The sequence below is a fragment of the Mobula hypostoma genome, chromosome 20 (genome assembly GCF_963921235.1).
Source record: "Mobula hypostoma chromosome 20, sMobHyp1.1, whole genome shotgun sequence".
Classification (NCBI taxonomy): Eukaryota; Metazoa; Chordata; class Chondrichthyes; order Myliobatiformes; family Myliobatidae; genus Mobula; species Mobula hypostoma.
In genome coordinates this window covers 1291250-1315771 of record NC_086116.1, presented here as the reverse complement: position 1 = coordinate 1315771, position 24522 = coordinate 1291250, and the positions used below count along the sequence as shown (strand labels likewise).

Sequence of the window (24522 nt, the reverse complement as noted above, 5' to 3'; positions counted from 1 at the left end):
GAGATGAGAGAAATGAAAGGGGGGGAAGATTTATACAATTTTGTGAACAGTATGAGCTGATGGTAGCAAACACATGGTTCAAATTACCCAAACGAAAACTATACACTTGGAAGAAGCCTGGGGATACTGGAAGGAGACAAATTGACTATATTGCAGTGAGGAAACACTTCAGGAGAAGTATTAGGATGGCCAAGACTTATCCAGGTGCCGATATAGGCTCTGATCACAACCTGGTGGTTGTTAGGGTGAAGATTGCACTAAAGACGAAGATTAAGGCTGCAACCAAGAAAGCCAGGCTGGATATCGACTTACTGAAGAAGAGCGATTATAGTGAAAGATTTTCTGCAGCGGTACAAAATAGGTTTAAAGGACTGAGAGTAGAAGACATGGAGCAGACACCAGATAACATCTGGTCAAACCTGAAGGACTGTATGCAAATGGCAGCTGAAGAATGTCTCCCCAAAAGAAGGCGCGTAGCGAAACAAGCCTGGATGACAGATCACATTCTGAAGCTCATGGGAGAGAGAAGGAAGCACAAGAAGGACACATCTAAGTACAAGGAATTGGACCAACAAATAAGAGCAGAATGTGCAAAAGCCAAAGAACAATGGTTTATCAAACAGTGTGAAAAGATAGAGACCATGGACATGTTGCATCATTCAAGGGATACGCACAGGGAGATTGCAGGGATGACCAACTAGAACAAGAAACAATCAAGAACTGGCATTATTCAAGACAAGGACTGGAACATACTCTTTGAGAATGACAAGGTGGAAAGTAGATGAATGGAATACATTAGGAAATTGTACTACGATGCTAGAAATGATCAAGTAAGTGAGAAGTACATGGAAGGTCAAGAAATTTTGGTAGCGGAAGTAAGAGCAGCCATTGGAAAGTTAAAAACTGGTAAAGCTTGTGGTGTAGATGGTATTACAGCTGAAATGTTGAAATGCCTTGGCGACCTGGAGGTTGAGGAGATCACGAGGCTTTGTAATACAATCTACTCAACAGGAAAGTGGCCAACAGATTTTGTGGAGTCAGTGTTTGTCATGATCCCAAAGAAAAGTAAGAGCACGAAATGCTCAGACTTCAGAACTATAAGTCTTATAAGTCATGCCTCCAAGATCTTGTTATTAATACTTCTAAGAAGAATAAAGAGGACAGTTCTTAATGAAATTAATGAGTGCCAGAGCGGATTTACACCGGGTAAGGTTACCCGTGAAGGGATTTTCAATTTGCCAATGATTGTGGAACGAGGTCTAGAAAAAAAAAGACATTTACATGTACTTCCTGGATTATGAAAAAACTTTTGACTGAGTCAATTATGAACAGCTGGTCAACTGCCTGAACTCATTGGGGCTGGATGGGAAAGATGTTCGACTGATTGCGAGTCTGTACTGGCATCAGAACGCAATAATAAGAACTATTGATGGGAATTCACCAGAGGTTGAGATCCAAAAAGGGGTTCGCCAGGGCTGCATTATCTCCCCTTTATTATTTAACATTTACTCAGAGGTAATCTTCAGGGTGTTGAATGATGAAGCTGGTGTCCAAATTGGTGGAGTGATATGAACAACTTGAGGTATGCAGATGATTCAGTGTTGTTAGCTGAGACTGAGGACGAGTTACTCAGAATAGTAGATAAGATAAATGCTGAAGGTGAACGATTTCGAATGGAAATAAAGGCTGCAAAGACGAAGATGATGGTAGTATCACAGAAGAAAGAAGTCCCCAAAAAGAGTATCAAAATTAACGGGTGAGGCATAGAGCAAGTCAAGAAGTTTGCGTACTTGGGACAGATGGTCACAGAGGATGGGAAATGTGATACAGAAATTAGACGAAGAATTGAGATTGCAAGATCAACGTACTGGAGCCTGAGTGATGTGCTGTGTGACTTTGGGCTGTGTTGTAGAATCTGGAAATGCTACGTCTGGAGCAGTCTGTTGTATGGAGTCCAATCGTGGACGTTATGCAAGGAAGCGCAATGACGACTGGGGGCATTTGAAATGTGGTGATTAAGGAGAACGCAGAAAATTAGTTGGGTGATGAAGGTCAATAATTTGGAAGTGTTGAAGAGAGCGAAGAGAGAAAAGGAGTTGCTGAAGAATGTACAGAAAAGGAAGCTGGAATATGCCGGGCACTTGTTAAGAGGTGGTGGACTGCAGAGATTGTTATTGGAAGGGATGACAGAAGGAAAGAGGGAAAGAGGAAGGCAGCAAACCACTTGGTACGATAATGTGAGGCAATGGACTGGGTTGAGTTTTGCTGAGGCCAGGAAAAGAGCGCAGGATCGAAGAAGATGGAGGTGCATAGCCACCAGCCCCGGATTCGGGACGGCACCCACTGACTGACTGACTACAAATTACAACGGGAAATGGAAAATGCATGCCAAAAGGGTGATGTTACAATAGTCATGGGGGATTTCAATATGCAGGTAGATTGGGAAATTCAGATTGGTGCTGGATTACAGGAGGGGGAATTTCTAGAGTGCCTATGAGATGGCTTTTTAGAGCAGCTCGTAGCTGAGCCCACTGGAGGATCAGCTATTCTGGATTGGGTGTTGTGCAATAAACCAGAATTGATTAGGGAGCTTAAGGTAAAAGAACCCTTAGGGGAAAGTGACCAAAATCTACCTCCTCAACCTCTCAACTAACTGCTTTGCCCCTCTGGTTTCCATCCCCCTGCAACTATGGTTTAAACTCCTCCAGTTCAGGTGTAAACTGTCTCTTATGTACAGGTCCCACCTTCCCTGGAAGAGAGCCCAGTGGTCCAAAAATTTTATGCCCTTCCTCCTGCATCAACTCCCTAACCATGTGTTAAACTGTATAACCTTCCTAGTTTTGGCCTCACTAGCACGAGGCATGGGTAGCAATCCTGAGATCACAACCCTGGAGATCCTGCCCTTTAACTTAGCACCTAACTCCCTAAGCTCCCTATGCAGAACCTCATGACTCATCCTACCCATGTCATTGGTACCTACATGGACCACGAGGACTCAATGCGCGATATCCTGGACCCTGGCATCCGGGAGGCAACAGACCATCCAGGAATCACGTTCTCATCTGTTCCCCTTACTAAAGAATCCCCTATCATCGTAGCATGCCTCTTCTTCCCCTCCCACCCTTCCTGTCTGAGTCAGAGGCAGACTCAGTGCCAGAGACCCGACCACTGTGTAATTCCCACCAACAGTATGCAAAGTGAGATACCTGTTGAGGGGGATGGACACAGGTTACTCTGCACTGGCTGCTTAACCCCTTTTGCCATCCTGCCTGTCAGACAGCTTTCTGTGTCCTGCACCTTGGATGTAACTACCTCCCCATGTGTCCTATCGATTGCCCCTTCAGCCTCCTGAATGATCCGGAGCTCATCCAGTTCCAGCTCCAACACCTTCACACCGATTGTTAGAAGCTGCAGCTGGATGCGCTTCTTGCAAGTGTTGTCATCAGGGACACTGGAGATCTCCCTGCCTTCCCACATCCCACAAGAGGAGCATTCCACTATCCTGCCTGGCATCTCCGCTGTCCTGACTGAGCAGATATAAAGGAGGGATGAAAAAAACATTACCTCGAGATTTTCTTTTCTTTGCTTCCTCTGACTAAAGCCTCATGGTGACCACTCTCACTCTGTCTCCTGAGATGACGGCTGCTATAACAATGGCCACTGTGCTTGCTCCTGCCTTCCTTTAAAGTACTCTTGTCTAATCAATGATTATTATGATCATGATTATGAGGACACACAGTCCTCTTTTATTGTCATTTAATAATGCATGCCTTAAGAAATGATACAATATTTCTCCAGAATGATATCACAGAAACACATGACAAACCAACTGAAAAACTGACAAAAACCACATAATTATAACATATAGTTACAACAGTGCAAAGCAATACCGTAATTTGTAATTTGATAAAGAACAGACCATGGCATGGTAAAAAGTCTCAAGGTCTCTTGAAAGTCCCATCATCTCACGCAGACGGTGAACCTCCAGCGCCGCAAACTTACCGATGCAGCATCCTGGAAGCACCCGACCACAGTCCGACTCTGAGTCTGTCCAAAAACACCGAACCTCCAACCAGCTCTCCGACACCGAACACCGAGCACCGTCTCTGCCCAGCGCTTTGACCCTGGCCCCGGCAACAGGCAATAGGCAAAACCGAGGATCTGGGGCCTTCCCCTCCGGAGATTCTCGATCGCACAGTAGCAGCGGCAACGAAGCGGGCATTTCAGAAGTTTCTCCAGGTGTTCCTCCGTGCTTTTCACAGCTGTCTCCATCAAATCAGGGTTGTGCACGGCCCCTAGTTACACATACGATATTATTCGGGACGGCCGAACGCACTACGTTGCACCGCCATCTTCTCCTCCCTCCTCGCAAACACCGATTGGTCGCTGGTCAAATCTGTTTTTCACTGTGGCAACCTGCTACTGCCTTGTGTACTTGGGCAGTGGACCTGATTGACAATCCCCTCCTCCCAAACGTCCAATGTCCGGATTGGCTGCTGGTCAAAGCTCTTTTGAAGTTGAATGAGAGGAGATTTGATCGAGGTATCACAAAATTATGAAGGGAATAGGTGGGGTAAATGAAAGCAGACTTTTTCTGCAGAGATTAGTGAGACTAGGACTAGAGGTCATAGGTTAAGGGTGAAAAGTGGATGGTTTGATTTCAACATGGAAGAGAAGTTTGGATATGCATGGATGGGAGAGGTTTGGAGGGCTATGGTCCGGATGTGGGTCAATGGGACTGTACAGAATAATAGTTCAGCATGAACTAAATGGGCCAGAGAGCCTTCTTCTGTTCTGTAACGTTCTATGACCTCAAGTTGTAGTCTCACCCAGCCTGAGGGGTCAATGTCTGCATATATTCATCCTATCAATACCCCTCATAATTTTGTATACCTCTACTAAATCTCCCATTGTTCTGTACTTTAGTGTATTCACCTTCCCCTACATCACAAATCCTGGCTATATTTAAGCTTTCTCTGCACCTGCTCAAGCTTACTGACATCTTTCACGTTGGGAGGCGACCATAATGGCACACGATACTCCAAACTCAGCCTCATCGTCTTTTATATTTTCAACATAACATCCCAATTCCTATACTCATTGCCCTTATTTATGAAGGCCAATGTGTCAAAAGCTTTCTTTATGACCTTATCTTCCATAGTGGCACTTTCTGCCATTTTCAGCCCATTTTTCTCCATCTCCTGCAGACCATTGAGCGTTATCTGGATGATTTCAACCGAACCAGTGAGGCACCCATGGACCTGGTGATGTTTAACTTTGTAATCGAACATATCTCCCGTGTCAGCCGGATCCTCAGACAGCCTCAAGGACATGGTCTGCTGGTCGGTGAGTCTGCCTCAGAAACACCTCCTTTCTCTGTGAGCTGATTCATTGGTAAATGTACTGTTAAAGAGGCCTATGTCTCAGCAGGAGCACAGGGCATGGGTGGCAAAGCCTTGGCTGCTCTCCATTTCTATCCTTGGGTGAGAACTCTCCCCACAATAAGCTCGTGTGTTCAAAAGGCCCAAGTGGATTCCCCAGACCACAGCAACTTTCACACCACCCAGATTAACCAGAATTAAATATTTTGAAAGATCATAAGAGCCAAAGCCATAGGAACAGAATTCTATTCAGCCCTTTGAGTTTGCTCTGCCATTCCACCATGGCTCACCCCTCTCAGCCCCACTCTCCTGCCTTCTTCCCATCATCTGAAATGATTGCAACTCTCACAAGGTTCTGGAGAAACTCAGCAGGACAGACAGTGTCTATGGAAAAGAGTAAACAGTCGACGTTTTGGGTCAAAGTCCTTCATCAGCCCTGATTTTGTGTGTGTTGCCTAGATTTCCAGCACCTGCAGATTTTCTCTTGTTTGTGATTGTGTTGTGGGTGAAGTGTGTAGGTGGTAGGAGGATTAAACCAGGAGTGGATGGGAAAATTGGTGGTGGGTGGAGCTGGAGGAATGATAGAGGAAATGGATCGAATGTGGAAAGACAGGAGGATCAGCAGGGAGAGAGGGGAAATCAGGAGGTAAGGGTTGCCTGCAGTTGAAAGGGACTGGGGAAGGATCAGGAAAGGTGGGGGGGTGGAATCCAGAGGTAGGAGTTGCTTGCAGTTGAAAAGGGACAGGAGAAGGATCAGGAGAGAAGGCGGCAGGGGGTTGGGGGGGAGACTCAGGAGGTAGGAGTTGCCGGCAGTTGAAAAGGGACTGGAGAAGGATCGGGGAGAGAGAGGGGGAAACGGGAGGTAGGAGTTGCCTGCAGTTGAAAAAGGACTGGGGAAGGATTAGGAAAGCAGGGGTGGGAACTCAGGAGGTAGGAATTGCCTGCAGTTGAAAAGGACTGGGGAAGGATCAGGAAAGCAGGGGTGGGAACTCGGGAGGTAGGAGTTGCCTGAAGTTGAAGGGGACTGGGGAAGGTTCAGGAGAAGGGGAAAGGGACTAGAGAAGGATCAGGAGGAGAGAGAGGGGAGGCACAGGAGGTAGGAGTTGCCGGCAGTTGAAAAGGGACTGGAGAAGAATCGGGGGGGGGGGGGAACATAGGAGGTAGGAGTTGTCTGAAGTTGAAAAGTTCAAAGTTCCATAGCTGGAGAATGAGGTGATGTTCTTCTAGTCTACTTTGGTCTTACCATGATGGTGGAGGAGGCTGAGATCAGACAGGTCCATGTGGGAATGGAAAGGGGATTTGAAATGACAGGTAGCTATGTGCTCTGGATGGCCACTATGGACAGAGTTTAGGTAAACATACGTCCAGGCTGTGATCGGGCTCACCAACATAGGAGAGACCACATCAGGAGAACCAATACAGTCAACAAGGTTGGAGGAGGTGCAGGTGAACCTTGGCCTCACCTGGGTGGAGCAGTTTAGATCCCTGGATGGTGGAGCAAGGTCATCTACTGCAAGGGCAGGGGAAGGTGCCAGGGGTCAGGGAAGAGGAATGAGCAAACTAGTGAGTGGTCCCGATAGAGGATGGAGAGTGGTGGAGAGGGGAATATATGGCTGGTTATTGAATCTCATGATGGCTGGTGGAATTGATGAAGGCTGATTCGGAGTAAGAAGGCTGTGAGTGAACAGCTAATTTTCGAAGCGAAGGCAGTTTTTACCACTTGGGGTAAAAGAGAGGCAAGACTGTGCAGGCGTGAGACATCAGCCAGTAGAGCATGAAAGGATTATAAAGAAAACCGCCATATCCAGCGGGCAGCGTTCAGAGCGGGCAGTGGACTGAGAGGCAGCAGAGGGATAGGGCTTTGGCTCAACGGGCTTAGGCGGTAACAGGACGAGGCGAGGTAGGTTTACCGGTGTTATTTGCAGAAAGGAGAAAGTATGTGTGTCAGGCCAGTTTTCTGTGCTCGGTGTCAGATGTGGGAGGTCCTGGTGTCTCCCAACCTCCCGGACGGCTATATCTGCACCAGGTGTGTCGAGCTGCAGCTCCTAAGGGTCCGATTTAGGGAACTGGAGATGCAGCTCGATGACAGTCACCTGGTCAGGGAGAGCGAGGAGGTGAAGAAAGGAGTCATAGGCAGGTTGTCACACCGGGGCCACGAGAGACGGACAAGTGGGTCACAGTCAGGAGGGGAAGGGTAAGAGTCAGGTACTAGAGAGTACCCCTGTGGCTGTACCCTTTGACAATAAGTACACCTGTTTGAGTACTGTTGTGGGAGGACAGCCTACCAGGGGGAAGCGGCAGTGGCCGTGCCTCTGGCATAGAGTCTGGCCCTGTGGCTCAGAAGGGTAGAGAAAGGAAGAGGAAGGCAGTAGTCATAGGGGACTCTATAGTTAGGGGTCAAATAGGTGATTCTGTGGATTCAGGAAAGAAACTCGGATGGTAGTTTGCCTCCCAGGTGCCAGGGTCCGGGATGTTTCAGATCTCATCCAAGATATCCTGCAGTGGGAGGGAGAACAGCCAGAGGTCGTGGTACATATTGGTACCAACAACAAAGGCAGGAAAAGGGAAGAGGTCCTGAAAAAAGACTACAGGGGGTTAGGAAGGAAGTTGAGAAGCAGGACCGCAAAGGTAGTAATCTCGAGATTACTGCCTGTGCCACATGACAGTGAGTATAGAAATAGAATGAGGTGGAGGATAAATGCGTGGCTGAGGGATTGGAGCAGGGGGCAGGGATTCAGATTTCTGGATCATTGGGACCTCTTTTGGGGCAGGTGTGATCTGTACAATAAGGATGGGTTGCACTTGAATCCCAGGGGGACCAATATCCTAGTGGGGAGGTTTGCTAAGGCTACTGGGGAGAGTTTAAACTGGAATTGTTGGGGGGTGGGAACCAAACTGAAGAGACTGGGGAAGAGGTGGTTGGCTCACAAATAGAGAAAGCTTGCAGACAGTGCGAGAGGGAGGGTAGGTAGGTGATAGAGAAGGGACGCGCTCAGACTGAAGGTTTGAGATGTGTCTATTTTAACACAAGGAGTGTTATGAACAAAGCGGATAAGCTTAGAGTGTGGATCAGTACTTGGAGATATGATGTGGTGGCCATTACAGAGACTTGGATGACTCAGGGGCAGGAATGGTTACTTCAAGTGCTGAGTTTTAGATGTTCAGAAAGGACAGGGAGGGAGGCAAAAGAGGTGGGGGTGTGGCACTGTTGATCAGAGATAGTGACACGACTGCAGTAAAGGAGGACGTCATGGAGGGATTGTCTACTGAGTCTCCGTAGGTGGATGTTAGGAACAGAAAGGGGTCAATAACTTTACTGGGTGTTTTTTATTGGCCGCCCAATAGTAACAGGGATATTGAGGAGCAGATAGGGAAACAGATCCTGGAAAGGTGTAGTAATAACAGAGTTGTCGTGATGGGAGATCTTAATTTCCCAAATATCAATTGGCATCTCCCTAGAGCAAGGGGATTGGATGGAGTGGAGTTTGTTAGGTGTGTTCAGGAAGGTTTCTTGACGCAATATGTAGATAAGCCTACAACAGGAGAGGCTGTACTTGATTTAGTATCAGGAAATGAACCTGGTCAGGTGTCAGATCTCTCAGTGGGAGAGCATTTGGTGATAGTGGTCATAATTCTATCTCCTTTACAATACCATTGGAGAGGGATAGGAACAGACAAGTTAGAAAAGTGTTTAATTAGAGTAAGGGGAATTATGAGGCTATCAGGCAGGAAATTGGAGGCTTAAATTGGAAACAGATGTTCTCAGGGAAAAGTAAGGAAGAAATGTGGCAAATGTTCAGAGGATATTTGTGTGGAGTTCTGCATAGGTACGTTCCAATGAGACAAGGAAGTTATGGTAGGGTACAGGAACCGTGGTGTACAAAGGCTGTAATAAATCTAGTCAAGACTAAAGAAAAGCTTACAAAAGGTTCAGAGAGCTAGGTAAAGTTAGAGATCTAGAAGATTATAAGGCTAATAGGAAAGAGCTTAAGAAGGCAATTAGGAGAGCCAGAAGGGACCATGAGAAGGCCTTGGCGGCCGGATTAAGGAAAACCTCAAGGCATTCTGCAAGTATGTGAAGAGCTAGAGGATAAGACGTGAAAGAATAGGACCTGTCAAATGTGACAGTGGGGAAGTATGTATGGAACCGGAGGAAATAGCAGAGATACTTAATGAATACTTCAGTATTCACTATGGAAAAGGATCTTGGTGATTGTAGTGATGACTTGCTGCAGACTGGAAAGCTTGAGCATGTAGATATTAAGAAAGAGGATTTGCTGGAGCTTTTGGAAAGCATCAAGTTGGATAAGTCGTCGAGACCAGATGAGATGTACCCCAGGCTACTGTGGGAAGTGAGGGAGGAGATTGCTGAGCCTCTGACGATGATCTTTGCATCATCAATGGGGACAGGAGAGGTTCCGGAGGATTGGAGGGTTGCGGATGTTGTTCTTTTATTCAAGAAAGAGAGTAGAGATAGCTCAGGAAATTATAGACCAGTGAGTCTTACTTCAGTGGTTGGTAAGTTGATGAAAGAGGTTGTGAGAGGCAGGACTTATGAACATTTGGAGAGGTGTAATATGATTAGGAATAGTCAGCATGGCTTTGTCAAAGGCATTGTGAGCCTTATGAGCCTGATTGAATTTTTTGAGAATGTGAATAAACACATTGATGAAGGAAGAGCAGTAGATGTAGTGTATATGGATTTCAGCAAGGTATTTGACAAGGTACCCCATGCAAGGCTTATTAAGAAAGTAAGGAGGCATGGGATCCAAGGGGACATTGCTTTGTGGATCCAGAACTGGCTTGCCTACAGAAGGCAAAGAGTGGTTGTAGATGGGTCATATTCTGCATGGAGGTCAGTGACCAGTGGTGTGCCTCAGGGATCTGTTCTGGGACCCCTACTCTTTGTGATTTTTATAAATGACCTGGATGAAGAAGTGGAGGGATGGGTTAGTAAGTTTGCTGATGACACAAAGGTTGGGGGTGTTGTGGATAGTGTGGAGATCTGTCAGAGCTTACAGCGGGACATTGATAGGATGAAAAACTGGGCTGAGAAGTGGCAGATGGAGTTCAACCCAGATAAGTGTGGAGTGGTTCATTTTGGTAGGTCAAATATGATGGCAGAATATAGTATTAATGGTAAGACTCTTGGCAGTGTGGAGGATCAGAGGGATCTTGGGGTCCGAGTCCATAGGACACTCAAAGCAGCTGCGCAGGTTGACACGGTGGTTAAGAAGGCGTACGGTGTATTGGCCTTCATCCATCGTGGAATTGAATTTAGGAGCCAAGAGGTAATGTTGCAGCTATATAGGACCCTGGTCAGACCCCACTTGGAGTACTGTGTTCAGTTCTGATCGCCTCACTACAGGAAGGATTTGGAAACCATTGAAAGGGTGCAGAGGAGATTTACAAGGATGTTTCATGGACTGGGGAGCATACTTTATGAAAACAGGTTGAGTGAACTTGGCCTTTTCTCCTTGGAGTGACGAAGGATGAGAGGTGACCTGAAAGAGGTGTATAAGATGATGAAAGGCATTGATCATGTGGATAGTCAGAGGCTTTTTCCCAGGGCTGAAATGATTGCCAGAAGAGGACACAGGTTTAAGGTGCTGGGGAGTAGGTACAGAGGAGATGTCAGGGGTAAGATTTTTTTACTCAGAGGGTGGTGGAGTGCCAGCAACGGTTGTGGAAGCGGATACGATAGGGTCTATTAAGAGACTTTTTGATAGGTGCAAGGACCTTAGAAAAATAGGTAAGCCTAGTAATTTCTTACGTAGGGACATGTTTGGCACAACTTTGTGCTGTAGGTTTTCTATGTTTCTATAATATGCTGGATGTGGAAGCTTGTAGAGTGAGAGAGGTCTGGAAAACGGAGGCAATGTGAGAGGAGTCTTCACCACAGTGGAAGGGAATTCACACCTCCTGAAGGAGCAGGGGATTTCATATGTCATCAAAGAAGGCCTCGTCTAGACGGCAGATGTGGCAAAGGTGGAGAAACTGGGAGAAAGCGACAGCATTTTACAAGAGGCAGGGTGGGAAGAGGTGCAGTCTAGGTACCGGTGGTAGTCGGTGGGTTTATAGTAAATGTCAGTGGATAGTTTGTCTCCTGAGATTCAGAAAAGGGAGGGAGGTGTCAGGAATGGTCCAAGTGAAGTTGAGGGCAAAGTGGTAGTTTGAGGCATATGGTCACAGAGTCGTATATTTCTGAAAGCAATGTGAGGGCCCACACATGGACAACTCCTCAGAAGAACATCGTACTCAACTCGAGCAATCACACCACTGTGCTACAGTATAGAAACAGTCTTCAGCCCAATTGACCTATTCTCATCAAGATGTCACATTTAATATTTACTTTTTCAGTATACTCCTGCATTCCCTGTTCTCCTTGGACAAAGCTGGGGTTCTTTACTCTGGTGACTCAGAAGCTAAAGGGAGATTTGAGATGAGGCATCGACAGATAGCCAGTAGATTTATCCCAGAATATCGATGGACAGCCAGTAGATTTATCCCAGGATATGGATGGACAGCCAGTAGATTTATCCCAGGAGATCGATGGACAGCCAGTAGATTTATCCCAGGAGATCGATGGGCAGCCAGTAGATTTATCCCAGAATATCGATGGACGGCCAGTAGATTTATCCCAGGAGATCGATGGACAGCCAGTAGATTTATCCCAGGATATGGATGGACAGTCAGTAGATTTATCCCAGGAGATCGATGGACAGCCAGTAGATTTATCCCAGGAGATCGATGGGCAGCCAGTAGATTTATCCAGGATTGAAACAAGAAGACATGCATTTAAGATGAGAAAAGGAAATACAACAAGCTGTGCAGGGCAGGTTTTTTTACACAGAGGGCAGTGGGTGCCTGGAATGTACTGCCAGGGGAGGTGGTGGCAGTAAGTAGCTAGGAGCATTTCAGTGACTCTTGGACAGGCATATGAAAATGTAGTGTGACAAAAGAGGGTTACAAAAGTACACATAGACTAAGATGTTAACTGTCCTGTGCTATCACCAGTGGGATCATCAGTTGATCTGCCACCTGTCTTCAGGAGAGAGAGATAAGTAAGACAATGGAGCAGTATTTGGAAATGTTAATGAGGAGACGAGAGAGTTTAACGGAAGGAGACACCGGTCTGAGTATTGTCAAGACCAGCTGCTTTGAACCCTGAACTGTTTGAAGTCTGATGGACAGGCGATACCCCAACAGAGGGGATAAAAAGGGACAGGTTGCTAAGGCAACAGACACCACTCACGACACCACGAGGTAACGAGACCCTGGAAGCGGTGCGCCCCCACAAGTCGGTGGGAGTTTTGGAGGGCTGGTCGCGGGACCAGCCATAGACTCACAGGGTGGAAAGATACGGTCGACGGGAACCTGGTTTGTATGTCCACCCTTGCCTGGGTGCCAGGTTCACCGCCGAGGAGCGATTGTATCTGGAACGGAAGGGTCACAGTCGGTGACCTCAGAAGACATTACAAAGGGCTCGCCCGAAAGCTGACTGCAAGGAATATCGAAGGTCTGTTTGGAATCCGATTTGAATATTCATTCGTTCTCTCTCTCTCTCCAACGGCACAACAGCGATTACTGCGAACTGAACTAAACTGAACTCTGTCACTTGTGATTGATCATTTTACCCCTAGACTGCGATAGAGCTTGATTGACCCTATTATCCTAGTTCTGTGTATATGTGTGTTTATTCATTGCTAACCTGTTGCATTTATATCCTTACTATTAGAGTACTGTGTTGCTTATTTCTTTAATAAAACTTCCTTAGTTCCAGTAATCCAGACTCCAACTGAGTGGTCCATTTCTACTGGTTTGGCAACCAAGTTACGGGGTACGTAACAGTAGAGAAAGGAGGGATATGAACCATGTGTGGGAAAGAGAGATTAGATTAATTAGGAGTCATTGGTTTAATTAGTTTGACACTACATCATGGACCATTTTAAAACTAACAGAATCATGTTCACTGGACCCAGAGTTCTCCCCTACTGACACTTCCTTCACTTACCCCACCTTGTTCCCTAAGTGTTCTGCCCTCTTGGACACTTGTTACAAATTCCACCCTGTCCAATAAGGCTGACCTAGTCAATATCAGGGAACTTAAAACTCCCCCATCGATACAACCCTGTTATTGTTATGGCCGTCTGCAATCTCCCTACAAATCTGCTTCCCACTTCCTGCTGACTGTGTGGACCCATCAAAGTGAGCACCCCTTTATCTTTGTAGTGTGCTGGCACATGGTGTGTCCGTGAGGGCCGAGTGACCAAGCCATGCTGAAGAGAACGCAGAGTGACCGAGGAGACTTGTGGAGGTACCTATGTTTGGACCGAGGAATATAGTGGCTGCAGGTGTGGGTCCGGTGGCACCCTTCAGCAGGGTTCAGACAGGGAGAGGGCTGGGAGGGGTAACAGGAGAGCTGCTATACGAAAGCATTCTCACAGCATTGCCTCTGAACTGATGAGCAGGTATCGGAGGGAGCGGGAGGCAGTCAGCCACACGGCTGGCTGCATTCATGGCCAACGCTGACACCTTCCAGCTGAGTGTCCAGAAAGCCTACACACTGGCAGAGTGGAAGGTTGACCTGAAACAGGTACTGCGTAAGTCTGGGCTGAAGGGCACGCCGACCGTCTTCCTCTTCGCCGACCACCAGATCAAGGTAACAAGAAAGCTAGGCGCCAGCGGTGTGACTGCTAGCTCTCTCTCCCCACAACTACCCCCCTCCTCTACCCAGCCATCTCTCACTGGTCTTTGATTTGCTCTGTGTTTTGGACCTTGAACACAGTTCTTAACCAAAACTCTGTGTATCCAAAGTGCAATGAACCGGTAAAGCAGCCAGCATAAACAACGACATAAGCTTCCTTGCCCTTCCATCGGACGGAGGATAGACAGGCCTGAATGCACATACCACCAGGCTCGAGGACAGCTTCTGCAAGACTGTCAAAGTGCTGTTAAGTCCTTCCCTAATATGATGGACCCAAACCTCACCATCTCCTTTATGGTGACCTTGCACCTTATTGTCTGCCTGCACAGTACTTTCTCTGTAGCTTTTACTCGTTATTTCTTCAGCGGTTTGAATGGGGCACGACTGCGCAAGCGTGTGGAGGTCGGCCAGTGAGAACAGCGAAAAGAGTTTAAAAACAAGACAGATTTACAGAGCATGTATCGGAGGAGTGGGCGACGGAGTAGCAGGAGACAGAGTAGGAAGGCTTTGGCTCAACAGGGCTTAGGCGATAAAGGGTCGAGGCCAGGTGGGTAAACTGTTTAGAATACAGACAAGGTATGTGTGGGAAGCCAGTTTTCTGTGCTTGGTGTCAGATGTGGGAGGTCCTGCAGGCACCTGGCCTCCTGGACGGCCACATCTGCAGCGGGTGTGTTGAGCTGCAGCTCCTTAGGGACCGTGTTAGGGAACTGGAGATGCAGCTCGACGACCTTCGTCTGGTCAGGGAGAGTGAGGAAGTGATAGAGAGGAGCTATAGGCAGGTAGTCACCTGGGACCACAGGAGACAGAGAAGTGGGTAACAGTCAAGAGAGGGAAGGGCAAGATGCAGGTACTAGAGAGTACCCCAGTGGCTATCCCCCTTAACAATAAGCACTCCTGTTTGAGTACTGTGGGGGGGGGGGACGGTCTACCTGGGGGAAGCAACAGTGGTCGCGCCTCTGGCACAGAGTCTGGCCCTGCAGCTCAGAAGGGTAGGGAAAGGAAGATGGCAGCAGTAATAGGGGACTCATAGTTAGGGGGTCAGACAGGCGATCCTGTGGACGCAGGAAAGAAACACGGATGGCAGTTTGCCTCCCAGGTGCCAGGGTCCGGGATGTTTCAGATTGCGTCCAAGATATCTTGAAGTGGGAGGGAGAACAGCCAGAGGTCGTGGTATATATTGGTACCAACAACATAGGTAGGAAAAGGGAGGAGGTCCTGAAAACAGACTACAGGGAGTTAGGAAAGAAGTTGAGAAGCAGGACCTCAAAGGTAGTAATCTCGTGATTACTACCTATGCTACATGACAGTGAGTATAGGAATAGAATGAGGTGGAGGATAAATGCGTGGCTGAGGGATTGGAGCAGGGGTCAGGGATTCAGATTTCTGGATCATTGGGACCTCTTTTGGGGCAGGTGTGACCTGTACAAAAATGACAGGTTGCACTTGAATCCGAGGGGGACAAATATCCTGACGGGAAGGTTTGCTAAGGCTACTGGGGAGAGTTTAAACTAGAATTACTAAGGGGTAGGAACCGAACTGAAGAGATGGAGGAAAGGGAGATAGCCTCACAAATAGAGAAAGCTTGGAGACAGTGTGAGAGGGAGGATAGGCAGGTGATAGAGAAGGGACGCACTCAGACCGATGGTTTCAGATGTGTCTATTTTAATGCGAGGAGTATCATGAGTAAAGCGGATGAGCTTAGAGTGTGGATCAGCACTTGGAGCTATGATGTTGTGGACATTACAGAGAATTGGATGGTGCAGGGGCAGGAATGGTTACTTTGAGTGCAAGGCTTTAGATGTTTCGGAAAGGACAGGGAGGGAAGCAATAGAGGTGGGGGCATGGTACTGTTGATCAGAGACGGTGTCACAGCTGCAGAAAAGGAGGAAGTCATGGAGGGGTTGTCTACGGAGTCTCTATGGGTGGAAGTTAGGAATAGGAAGGGGTCAATAACTCACTGGGTGTTTTTTTACACCACCCAGCAGTAACAGGGACATCAAGGAGCAGACAGGGAGACAGATTCTGAGAAGGAGTAATAATAACAGAATTGTTGTGATGGGAGATTTTAATTTCCCAAATATTGATTGGCATCTCCCTAGAGTGAGGGACTTAGATGGGGTAGGGTTTATTAGGTGTGTTCAGGAAGGTTTCTTGACACAATACGTAGATAAGCCTACAAGAGGGAGAGGCTGTACTTATCTGGTATTGGGAAATGAACCTGGTCAGATGTCAGGTCTCTCAGTGGGAGAGCATTTTGGAGATAGTGATCACAATTCTATCTCCTTTACCATAGCATTGGAGAGCGATAGGAACAGACAAGTTAGGGAAATGTTTAATTGGAGTAAGGAGAAATATGAGGCTGTCAGGTAGGAACTTGGAAGCATAAATTGGAAACAGATGTCCTCGGGGAAATGTACGGAAGAAATGTGGCAAATGTTCAGGGGATATTTGCGTGGAGTTCTGCATAGGTACGTTCCAATGAGGCAGGGAAAGGATGGTAGGGTACAGAAACCGTGGTGTACAAAGGCTGTTGTAAATCCAGTTGAGAAGAAAAGAAAAGCTTAAGAAAGGTTCAAAAAACTAGGTAATGATAGATATCTAGAAGGTTATAAGGCTAGCAGGAAGGAGTTTAAGAATGAAATTAGGAGAGACAGAAGGGGCCATGAGAAGACCTTGGTGGACAGGATTAAGGAAAACTCCAAGGCATTCTACAAATATGAGAAGAACAAAAGGATGAGATGTGAGAGAATAGGACCAATCAAGTGTGACTGTGGAAAAGTGTGTATGGAACCAGAGGAGATAGCGGAGGTACTTAATGAATACTTTGTTTCAGTATTCACTACGGAAAAGGATCTTGGCAATTGTAGGGATGACTTACAGTGGACTGAAAAGCTTGAGCATGTAGATATTAAAGAAGAGGATGTGCTAGAGCTTTTGGAAAGCATCAAGTTGGATATGTCACCAGGACCGGACAGGATGTACCCCAGGCTACTGTGGGAAGTGAGGGAGGAGATTGCTGAGCCTCTGGCGATGATCTTTGCATCATCAATGAGGACAGGAGAGGTTCTGGAGGATTGGAGGGTTGCGGATGTTGTTCCCTTATTCAAGAAAGGGAGTAGGGATAGCCCAGGAAATTGTAGGCCAGTGAGTCTTACCTCAGTGGTTGGTAAGTTGATGGAGAAGATCCTGAGAAGCAGGATTTATGAACATTTGGAGAGGCATAATATGATTAGGAATAGTCAGCATGGCTTTGTCAAAGGCAGGTCGTGCCTTACCAGCCTGATTGAATTTTTTGAGGATATGACTAAACACATTGATGAAGGTAGAGCCGTAGTTGTAGTGTATATGGATTTTAGCAAGTCATTTGATAAGGTACTCCATACAAGGCTTATTGAGAAAGTAAGGAGGCATGGGATCTAAGGGGACATTGCTTTGTGGATCCAGGACTGGCTTGCCCACAGAAGACAGAGTGGTTGTAGACGGATCATATTCTGCATGGAGGTCGGTGACCAGTGGTATGCCTCAGGGATCTGTTCTGGGATCCCTACTCTTAGTGACTTTTATAAATGACCTGGATAAGGAAGTAGAGGGATGGGTTAGTAAACTTGTTGATGATACAAACGTTGGGGGTGTTATGGATAGTGTGGAAGGCTGTCAGAGGTTACAACAGAACATTGATAGGATGCAAAACTGGGCTGAGAAGTGGCAGGAGGAGTTTAACCCAGATAAGTGTGAGGTGGTTCATTTTGGTAGGTCAAATATGATAGAAAAATATAGTATTAATGGTAAGACTCTTGGCAGTGTGGAGGATCAGAGGGATCTTGGGGTCCAAGTCCATAGGACACTCAAAGCTGCTACACAGGTTGACTGTGTGGTTAAGACGACATACGGTGCTTTGGCCTTCATTAATTGTGGGATTGAGTTTAAGAGCCGAGAGTTAATGTTGCAGCTATATAGGACCCTGGTCAGACTCCATTTAGAGTACTGTGCTCAATTCTGGTTGCCTCACTACGGGAAGGACATGGAAAGCATAGAAAGGGTGCAGAGGAGATTTACAAGGATGTTGCCTGGATTGGGGAACATGCCTTATGAGAATAGGTTGAGTGAACTTGGCCTTTTGACCTTGGAGCGACGGAGGATGAGAGGTGGCCTGATAGAGATGTTCAAGATAATGAGAGGCATTGATCGTGTGGATAGACAATAGGTGCAGGAGTAGGCCATTCGGCCCTTCGAGCCAGCACCGCCATTCACTGTGATCATGGCTGATCATCCACAATCAGTACCCTCTTCCTGCCTTCTCCCAATATCCCTTGACTCCGTTGTCTTTAAGAGCTCTATCTAACTCTTTCTTGAAAGAATCCAGAGAATTGGCCTCCACTGCCTTCTGAGGCATAGCATTCCACAGATCCACAACCCTCTATGTGAAAAAGTTTTTCCTCAACTCCGTTCTAAATGGTCTGCCCCTTATTCTTAAACTGTGGCCTCTGGTTCTGTACTCCCCCAACATCGGGAACATGTTTCCTACCTCTAGCGTGTCCAATCCCTAAATAATCTTATATGTTTCAATCAGATCCCCTCTCATCCTTCTAAATTCCAGTGTATACAAGCCCAGTCGCTCCAATCTTTCAACATATGACATTCCCGCCACCCCTGGAATTAACCCAGTGAACCTACGCTGCACTCCCTCCATAGCAAGAATGTCCTTCCTCAAATTTGGAGACCAAAACTGCACACAATACTCCAGGTGGGGTCTCACCAGGGCCTTGTACAACTGCAGAAGGACCTCTTTGCTCCTATACTCAACTCCCCTTGTTATGAAGGCCAACATGCCATTAGCTTTCTTCACTGTCTGCTGTACCTGTATGCTTACTTTCAGTGACTGATGAACAAGGACACCCAAATCTCGTTGTACTTCCCCTTTTCCTAATTTGACACCATTCAGATAGTAATCTGCCTTCCTGTTCTTGCCACTAAAGTGGATAACCTCATATTTATCCACATTAAACTGCATCTGTCATGCATCTGCCCACTCACCCAACCTATCCAAGTCACCCTGCATTCTCATAACATCCTCCTCACATTTCACACTGTCACCCAGCTTTGTGTCATCTGCAAATTTTCTAATGTTAATCCCTTCATCTAAATCATTAATATATGTTGTAAATAGCTGCAGTCCCAGCACCGAGCCTTGCAGTACCCCACTAGTCACTGCCTGCCATTCTGAAAAGGACCCGTTAACCCCTATTCTTTGTTTCCTGTCTGCTAACCAATTTTCTATCCATGTCAGTACCCTACCCGCAGTACCATGTGCTCTAATTTTGCCCACTAACCTCCTATGTGGGACCTTATCAAATGCTTTCTGAAAGTCCAGATACACCACATCCACTGGCTTTCCCATGTCCATTTTCATAGTTACATCCTCAAAAAAGTCCAGAAGATTAGACAAGCATGACTTCCCCTTCATAAATCCATGCTGACTCGGACCTATCCTGCTACTGCTATCCAAATATGCCACTATTTCATCTTTTATAATTGACTCCAGCATCTTCCCCACCACTGATGTCAGACTAACTGGTCCATAATTGCCTGTTTTCTCTCTCCCTCCTTTCTTAAAAAGTGGGATAACATTAGCTACCCTCCAATCCACAGGAACTGATCCTGAATCTATAGAACATTGGAAAATGATTACCAATGCGTCCACGATTTCTAGAGCCACCTCCTTAAGTACCCAGGTTGCAGACCATTAGGCCCTGGAGATTTATCAGCCTTCAGTCCCATCAGTTTACCCAACACCATTTTCTGCCTAATGCAAATTTCCTTCAGTTCCTCCATTACCCTAGGTCCTCTGGCCACTATTACATCTGGGAGATTGTTTGTGTCTTCCCTCGTGAAGACAGATCCAAAGTACCTGTTCAGATCATCTGCCATTTCCTTGTTCCCCATAATAATTTCACCATTTCTGTCTTCAAGTCAGAGGCTTTTCGCCAGGGCTGAAATGGTTAGCACGAGAGGGCATAGTTTTAAGGTGCTGGAAGTAGGGACAGAGGAGATGTCAGGGTTAAGTTTTTTATGCAGAGAGTGGTGAGTGTGTGGAATGGGTGGTGGAGGCGGAAACAATAGGGTCTTTTAAGAGACTCCTGGATGGCTGCATGAAGCTTCAAAAAATGGGTAAAGCCTAGGTAGTTCTAAGGTAGGGACACAATTGGCACAGCTTTGTGGGCCAAAGTCCCTGTATTGTGCTGTAGGTTTTCTGTGTTTCTATGTTATTCTGCATTGTTACTGTTTTACTTTGTTCTACCTCAATGCACTGTGTAATGATCTGATCTCCATCCAAAACATTTCTCACTGAATCTCATGTGAATCTTATGTGAAAATCATAAACCAATTCCAATTCCAATCACAGAAGATGCCCTTAAACATATGATGCCTACAGTTCTGCAGATGTCCTCATCCAGAGTCAGACACTCAGAACATGGTAAACACCAGCTGCTGATGGTAACCAAAGCCATGACATTGTGGTAACACCAGATTTTAGGGGAGGGAACCTGGACTGGGCTATGGGTGACTCCAGCCGCACACCAGGTCACATCCATCCATTGATCAAACTCAGCCCAGCCCCTGAACAAGAGCCCTGACTGGGCTGATAATGAAATTTGAAGGACATCTCAGTGAAGTGTTTTGGTGATCTTGCTTCCTTTCAGGATGAAACCTTTCTGGAGGATATCAGTATGATTCTGAGTACTGGAGATATTCCTAACCTGTTCGATAAGGAGGAAACGCAAGCGATAATTGACCAGGTGAGATGGGGCATGTCAGAGCCCGTACTCCAGCCCAGGAGACCTGCCGATGCGGTGAGGTGGGGACAGACCAGGATGGTGAATCCTGCTGCCGTATCTTCTCAGAGTCGTCCAATGGACTGAGATGTACCTTCCCCCTCCACTGGCCCGGCCCAGTGCGTTTACCTGCCCAGGAGTTGATGGGACCAACAGGTAGAAAGAGTGTGGGTGGACCAGGAGTGGAAGCTGGGCAAATGGAATTTACCCCCGACAAGGGCTACTACTTAGTGGAGTTTTATACAGCAATGAATGGTACAACATGACATAGATAAGCTGGTAAATTGGGCGGAGTGTTGGCAGGTGGAGTTTAATCCAAACAAGTGTGAGGTATGCACGATGGGAAGTTAAGTTCTGAAAGGGCATATTGATAAGAAAGAAATTAGGATTGGTAGTGTGGAGGAGCAGAGGGATCTGGGGGTACATGTCCACAGATCCCTGAAAGTTGCCTCACAGGTAGATAGGGTAGTTAAGAAAGCTTATGGGGTGTTAGCTTTCATAAGTCGAGGGATAGAATTTAAGAGTAGTGAGGTAATGATGCAGCTCTATAAAACTCTGGTTAGGCCACACTTGGAGTACTGTGTCCAGTTCTGGTAGCCTCACTATAGGAAGGATGTGGAAGCATTGGAAAAGGTACAGAGGAGATTCACCAGGATGCTGCCTCGTTTAGAGAGTATGGATTATGATCAGAGATTAAGGGAGCTCGGGTTTTACTCTTTGGAGAGAAGGAGGATGAGAGGAGACATGATAGAGGTGTTTAAAATTATGAAGGGGATTGATAGAGTTGACGTGGTAGGCTTTTTCCATTGAAGACATGAGTTGAGAGTTAAAGGACAATAGTTTAGGGGTAACATGAGGGGGAACTTCTTTACTCAGAGAGTGGTAGCTGTGTGGAATGAGCTTCAAACAGAAGTGGTTGAGGAAGGTACGATGTTGTCGTTTAAAGTTAAATTGGACAGCTATATGGACAGGAAAGGAATGGAGGGTTATGGGCTGAGTGCAGGTCGGTGGGACTAGGTGAGAGTAAGAGTTTGGCACAGACTAGAAGGGCTGAGATGGCCTGTTTCCGTGCTGTAATTGTTATATGGTTATATAAGACAAAAAGGGTTCATGAAAGTTAGCTTAAGTAGAACTCTTCGGATTTAGATTCAAATTTATTTATCCCATGTAGATTGAAACGTACAGTGAAATGTGTCATTTGCTTTATCAACCAACACAGCCAAGGATGTGCTGGGGGCAGCCCGTAAGTGTTGCCACACATTCCGGTGGCAACATCGCGTGCCCACAATGCTTAGCAGAGTAATAGAAGACAACAAAGCAGAACATACCAATTAAAGCAACAACAGTGCAACAAGCCCTGTTTCTCCCTCCCTCTCTCCCTCCGTCCTACCCATCCATATACAGTCTTGTAACCCCAAGACAAGTCGTCTTCAGCCTCCAGCGACTGGTGGATTCACAGACACCTTGTATACACTAAATGGTCTCTTTATTAGGTACTTCCTGTACCTAATACAGTGCTCATTTACAGTGCTGTCTGTTCATGGTCTTCTGTTGCTGTCGCCCATCCACTTCGAAGTTCGATGTCTTGTGCATTCTGAACACCATTGCTGTCAGCTTGAACCAGTCTGGCCATTCTCCCCTAACCTCTCTCATTAATAAGGTGTTTTCTCCCACAGAACTGCCACTTATTGGATGTTAGGTTTTTTTTTTGTTTTTCACACCATTCTCTGTAAACTCTAGAGAGACTGTTGTGCCTGAAAATCTCAGGAGATCAGCAGTTTCTAAAATATTCAAACCACCTCGTCTGGCACCAACGATCACTCCATGGTTGAAGTTAGTTAGATCACATTTCTCCCCAGTTCTGATGTTGGTCTGAACAACAACTGAATATCTTGACCATGTCTGCGTGCCACAGGATTGTCTGATTAAGTATTTACATTAACGAGCAGGTGAACAGGTGTACCTAACAAAATGGCCACTGAGTGTAAGGATTTTAGAAGAAGCTACCTAGTGAGGGAAATATAGAGTAAATGGCAGGGACACCAGGATTTCAGCAGTACAGAGAGACCGTGGGGTCAGTCCATACCTCACTGAAAGTGGCAGCATAGCTGGGTAGAGTAATGAAAGGGGTCATTGTATGCTAACCCTAACCCTTCCTAGGCTGAGGCATTGAGTTTAAGAGTTGGGATGTCATGTGATCATTGTACAGAGCATTGGTTACACCACGTTTGGAGAACTGTATACATTTCTAGTCACTGCAATATTGGAAGGAATTGGCAGCAGTAGAGAGAGTGCAGGAGAGACGGTTTCAGGGATCACCCTTTTCCACTGGAGTGGGGAGGAATTTCTCCTGGAGCATGCTCTCCCTGGAGAACTGTGGAGTTGAGTTATTGAGTACATACCTTATGGAGATTTGCAGATATTAAGAGGTAGAGGGAGAGAACAGGAAATCATGCCACCATCCCACAGAATTGTGGACACGGATACTGTACTGTTAAATACTGTATGTCATGGCTATCACACAGCTGACCACACTCCTAACATGGGTGGCGGTGTGTATGGTGATCTTGAGAAGTCCCAAGTTCCTGAAAGGCAAATCCTGTCCCACGTCCACCTGCCACGTGTAAGTGGACCAGGTCTGATCTCAGTGGGGTACGTTGTGTCATTATCCGGCAGATGAGACAGCTCATGACCACACAGAAAATGAAAGAGGACGCTACCCACATGGACACTTACAGCCGGTTCATGGAGCGTGTACAGCAGAACTTCCACCTGATGCTGGCCTTCAGTTCCATTGGAGAGGCTTTCCGCACCCGCCTGCGACAGTTTCCCACTCTGATTAACTGCTGCACCATTGACTGTTTTCAGGTAACCACAGAACGCAAGGGGAAAGGGTGGCTGGGCGCAACTGCCAGCTCTCTGTGAAAGTCTGTGACTGTCTGTATCTCGCTGTGTCTCAGGGTCACAGAGATGTGTATCAGGCCCTTCGGCACACCCCATCCGTACTGGCCATCATCCCTATATACACTCAGTGGCCACGGTATTAGGTGCAGGAGGAACGAGGGTATGTTCCTGGTCTTCTGCTGCTGTACCCAATCCACATCAAGGATCGATATGTTGGGCTCTTAGAGATGGTTTTCTGCACATCACTGTTGAAAACATGGTTATTTGAATTACTGTCACCTTCCTGTCAGCTTGAACCAGCCTGGCCTTTCTCCTCAGATCTCTCTCAGTAACAAGGCATTTTCACCCACAGAACTGCTGCTCACTGGATGTTTGTGTTGTTTTTCTCACCATTCTCTGTAAACTCGAGAGCCTCGTGCGTGAAAACCCCAGGTTATCAGCAGTTTCTGAGATACTCAAACCACCAGTCTGGCACCAGCCAGCACTCCATTGTCAAAGACACTGAAATCACATTTCTTCCCCATTCTGATGTTTGATCTGAACAACAACTGAACCTCTTGACCATGTCCTCATGCTCTACCGCATTGAGTTGCTGCCGCGTGTTTGGCTGATTAGATCTTTGCTTAACAAGCGGGTGTACCTAATAAAGTGGCCACTGAGTGTATGCTAAACCCACTTGCCTGCATTAATTCCGCAT

General features: G+C 46.6%; 1 protein-coding gene across 1 annotated transcript in view; it reads left to right on the top strand.

Annotated features, from left to right (window-relative positions):
• The window catches only part of LOC134359584 (dynein axonemal heavy chain 3-like), a 542314-nt gene that overhangs the window by 342716 nt on the left and 175076 nt on the right, over nucleotides 1–24522 (top strand). The window contains exons 42-45 of the mRNA XM_063073083.1: nucleotides 5208–5346; nucleotides 13853–14043; nucleotides 20790–20885; nucleotides 23598–23789. Of these exons, the coding sequence (XP_062929153.1) occupies nucleotides 5208–5346; nucleotides 13853–14043; nucleotides 20790–20885; nucleotides 23598–23789 (618 nt within the window). The remainder of the gene's footprint in view (nucleotides 1–5207; nucleotides 5347–13852; nucleotides 14044–20789; nucleotides 20886–23597; nucleotides 23790–24522) is intronic.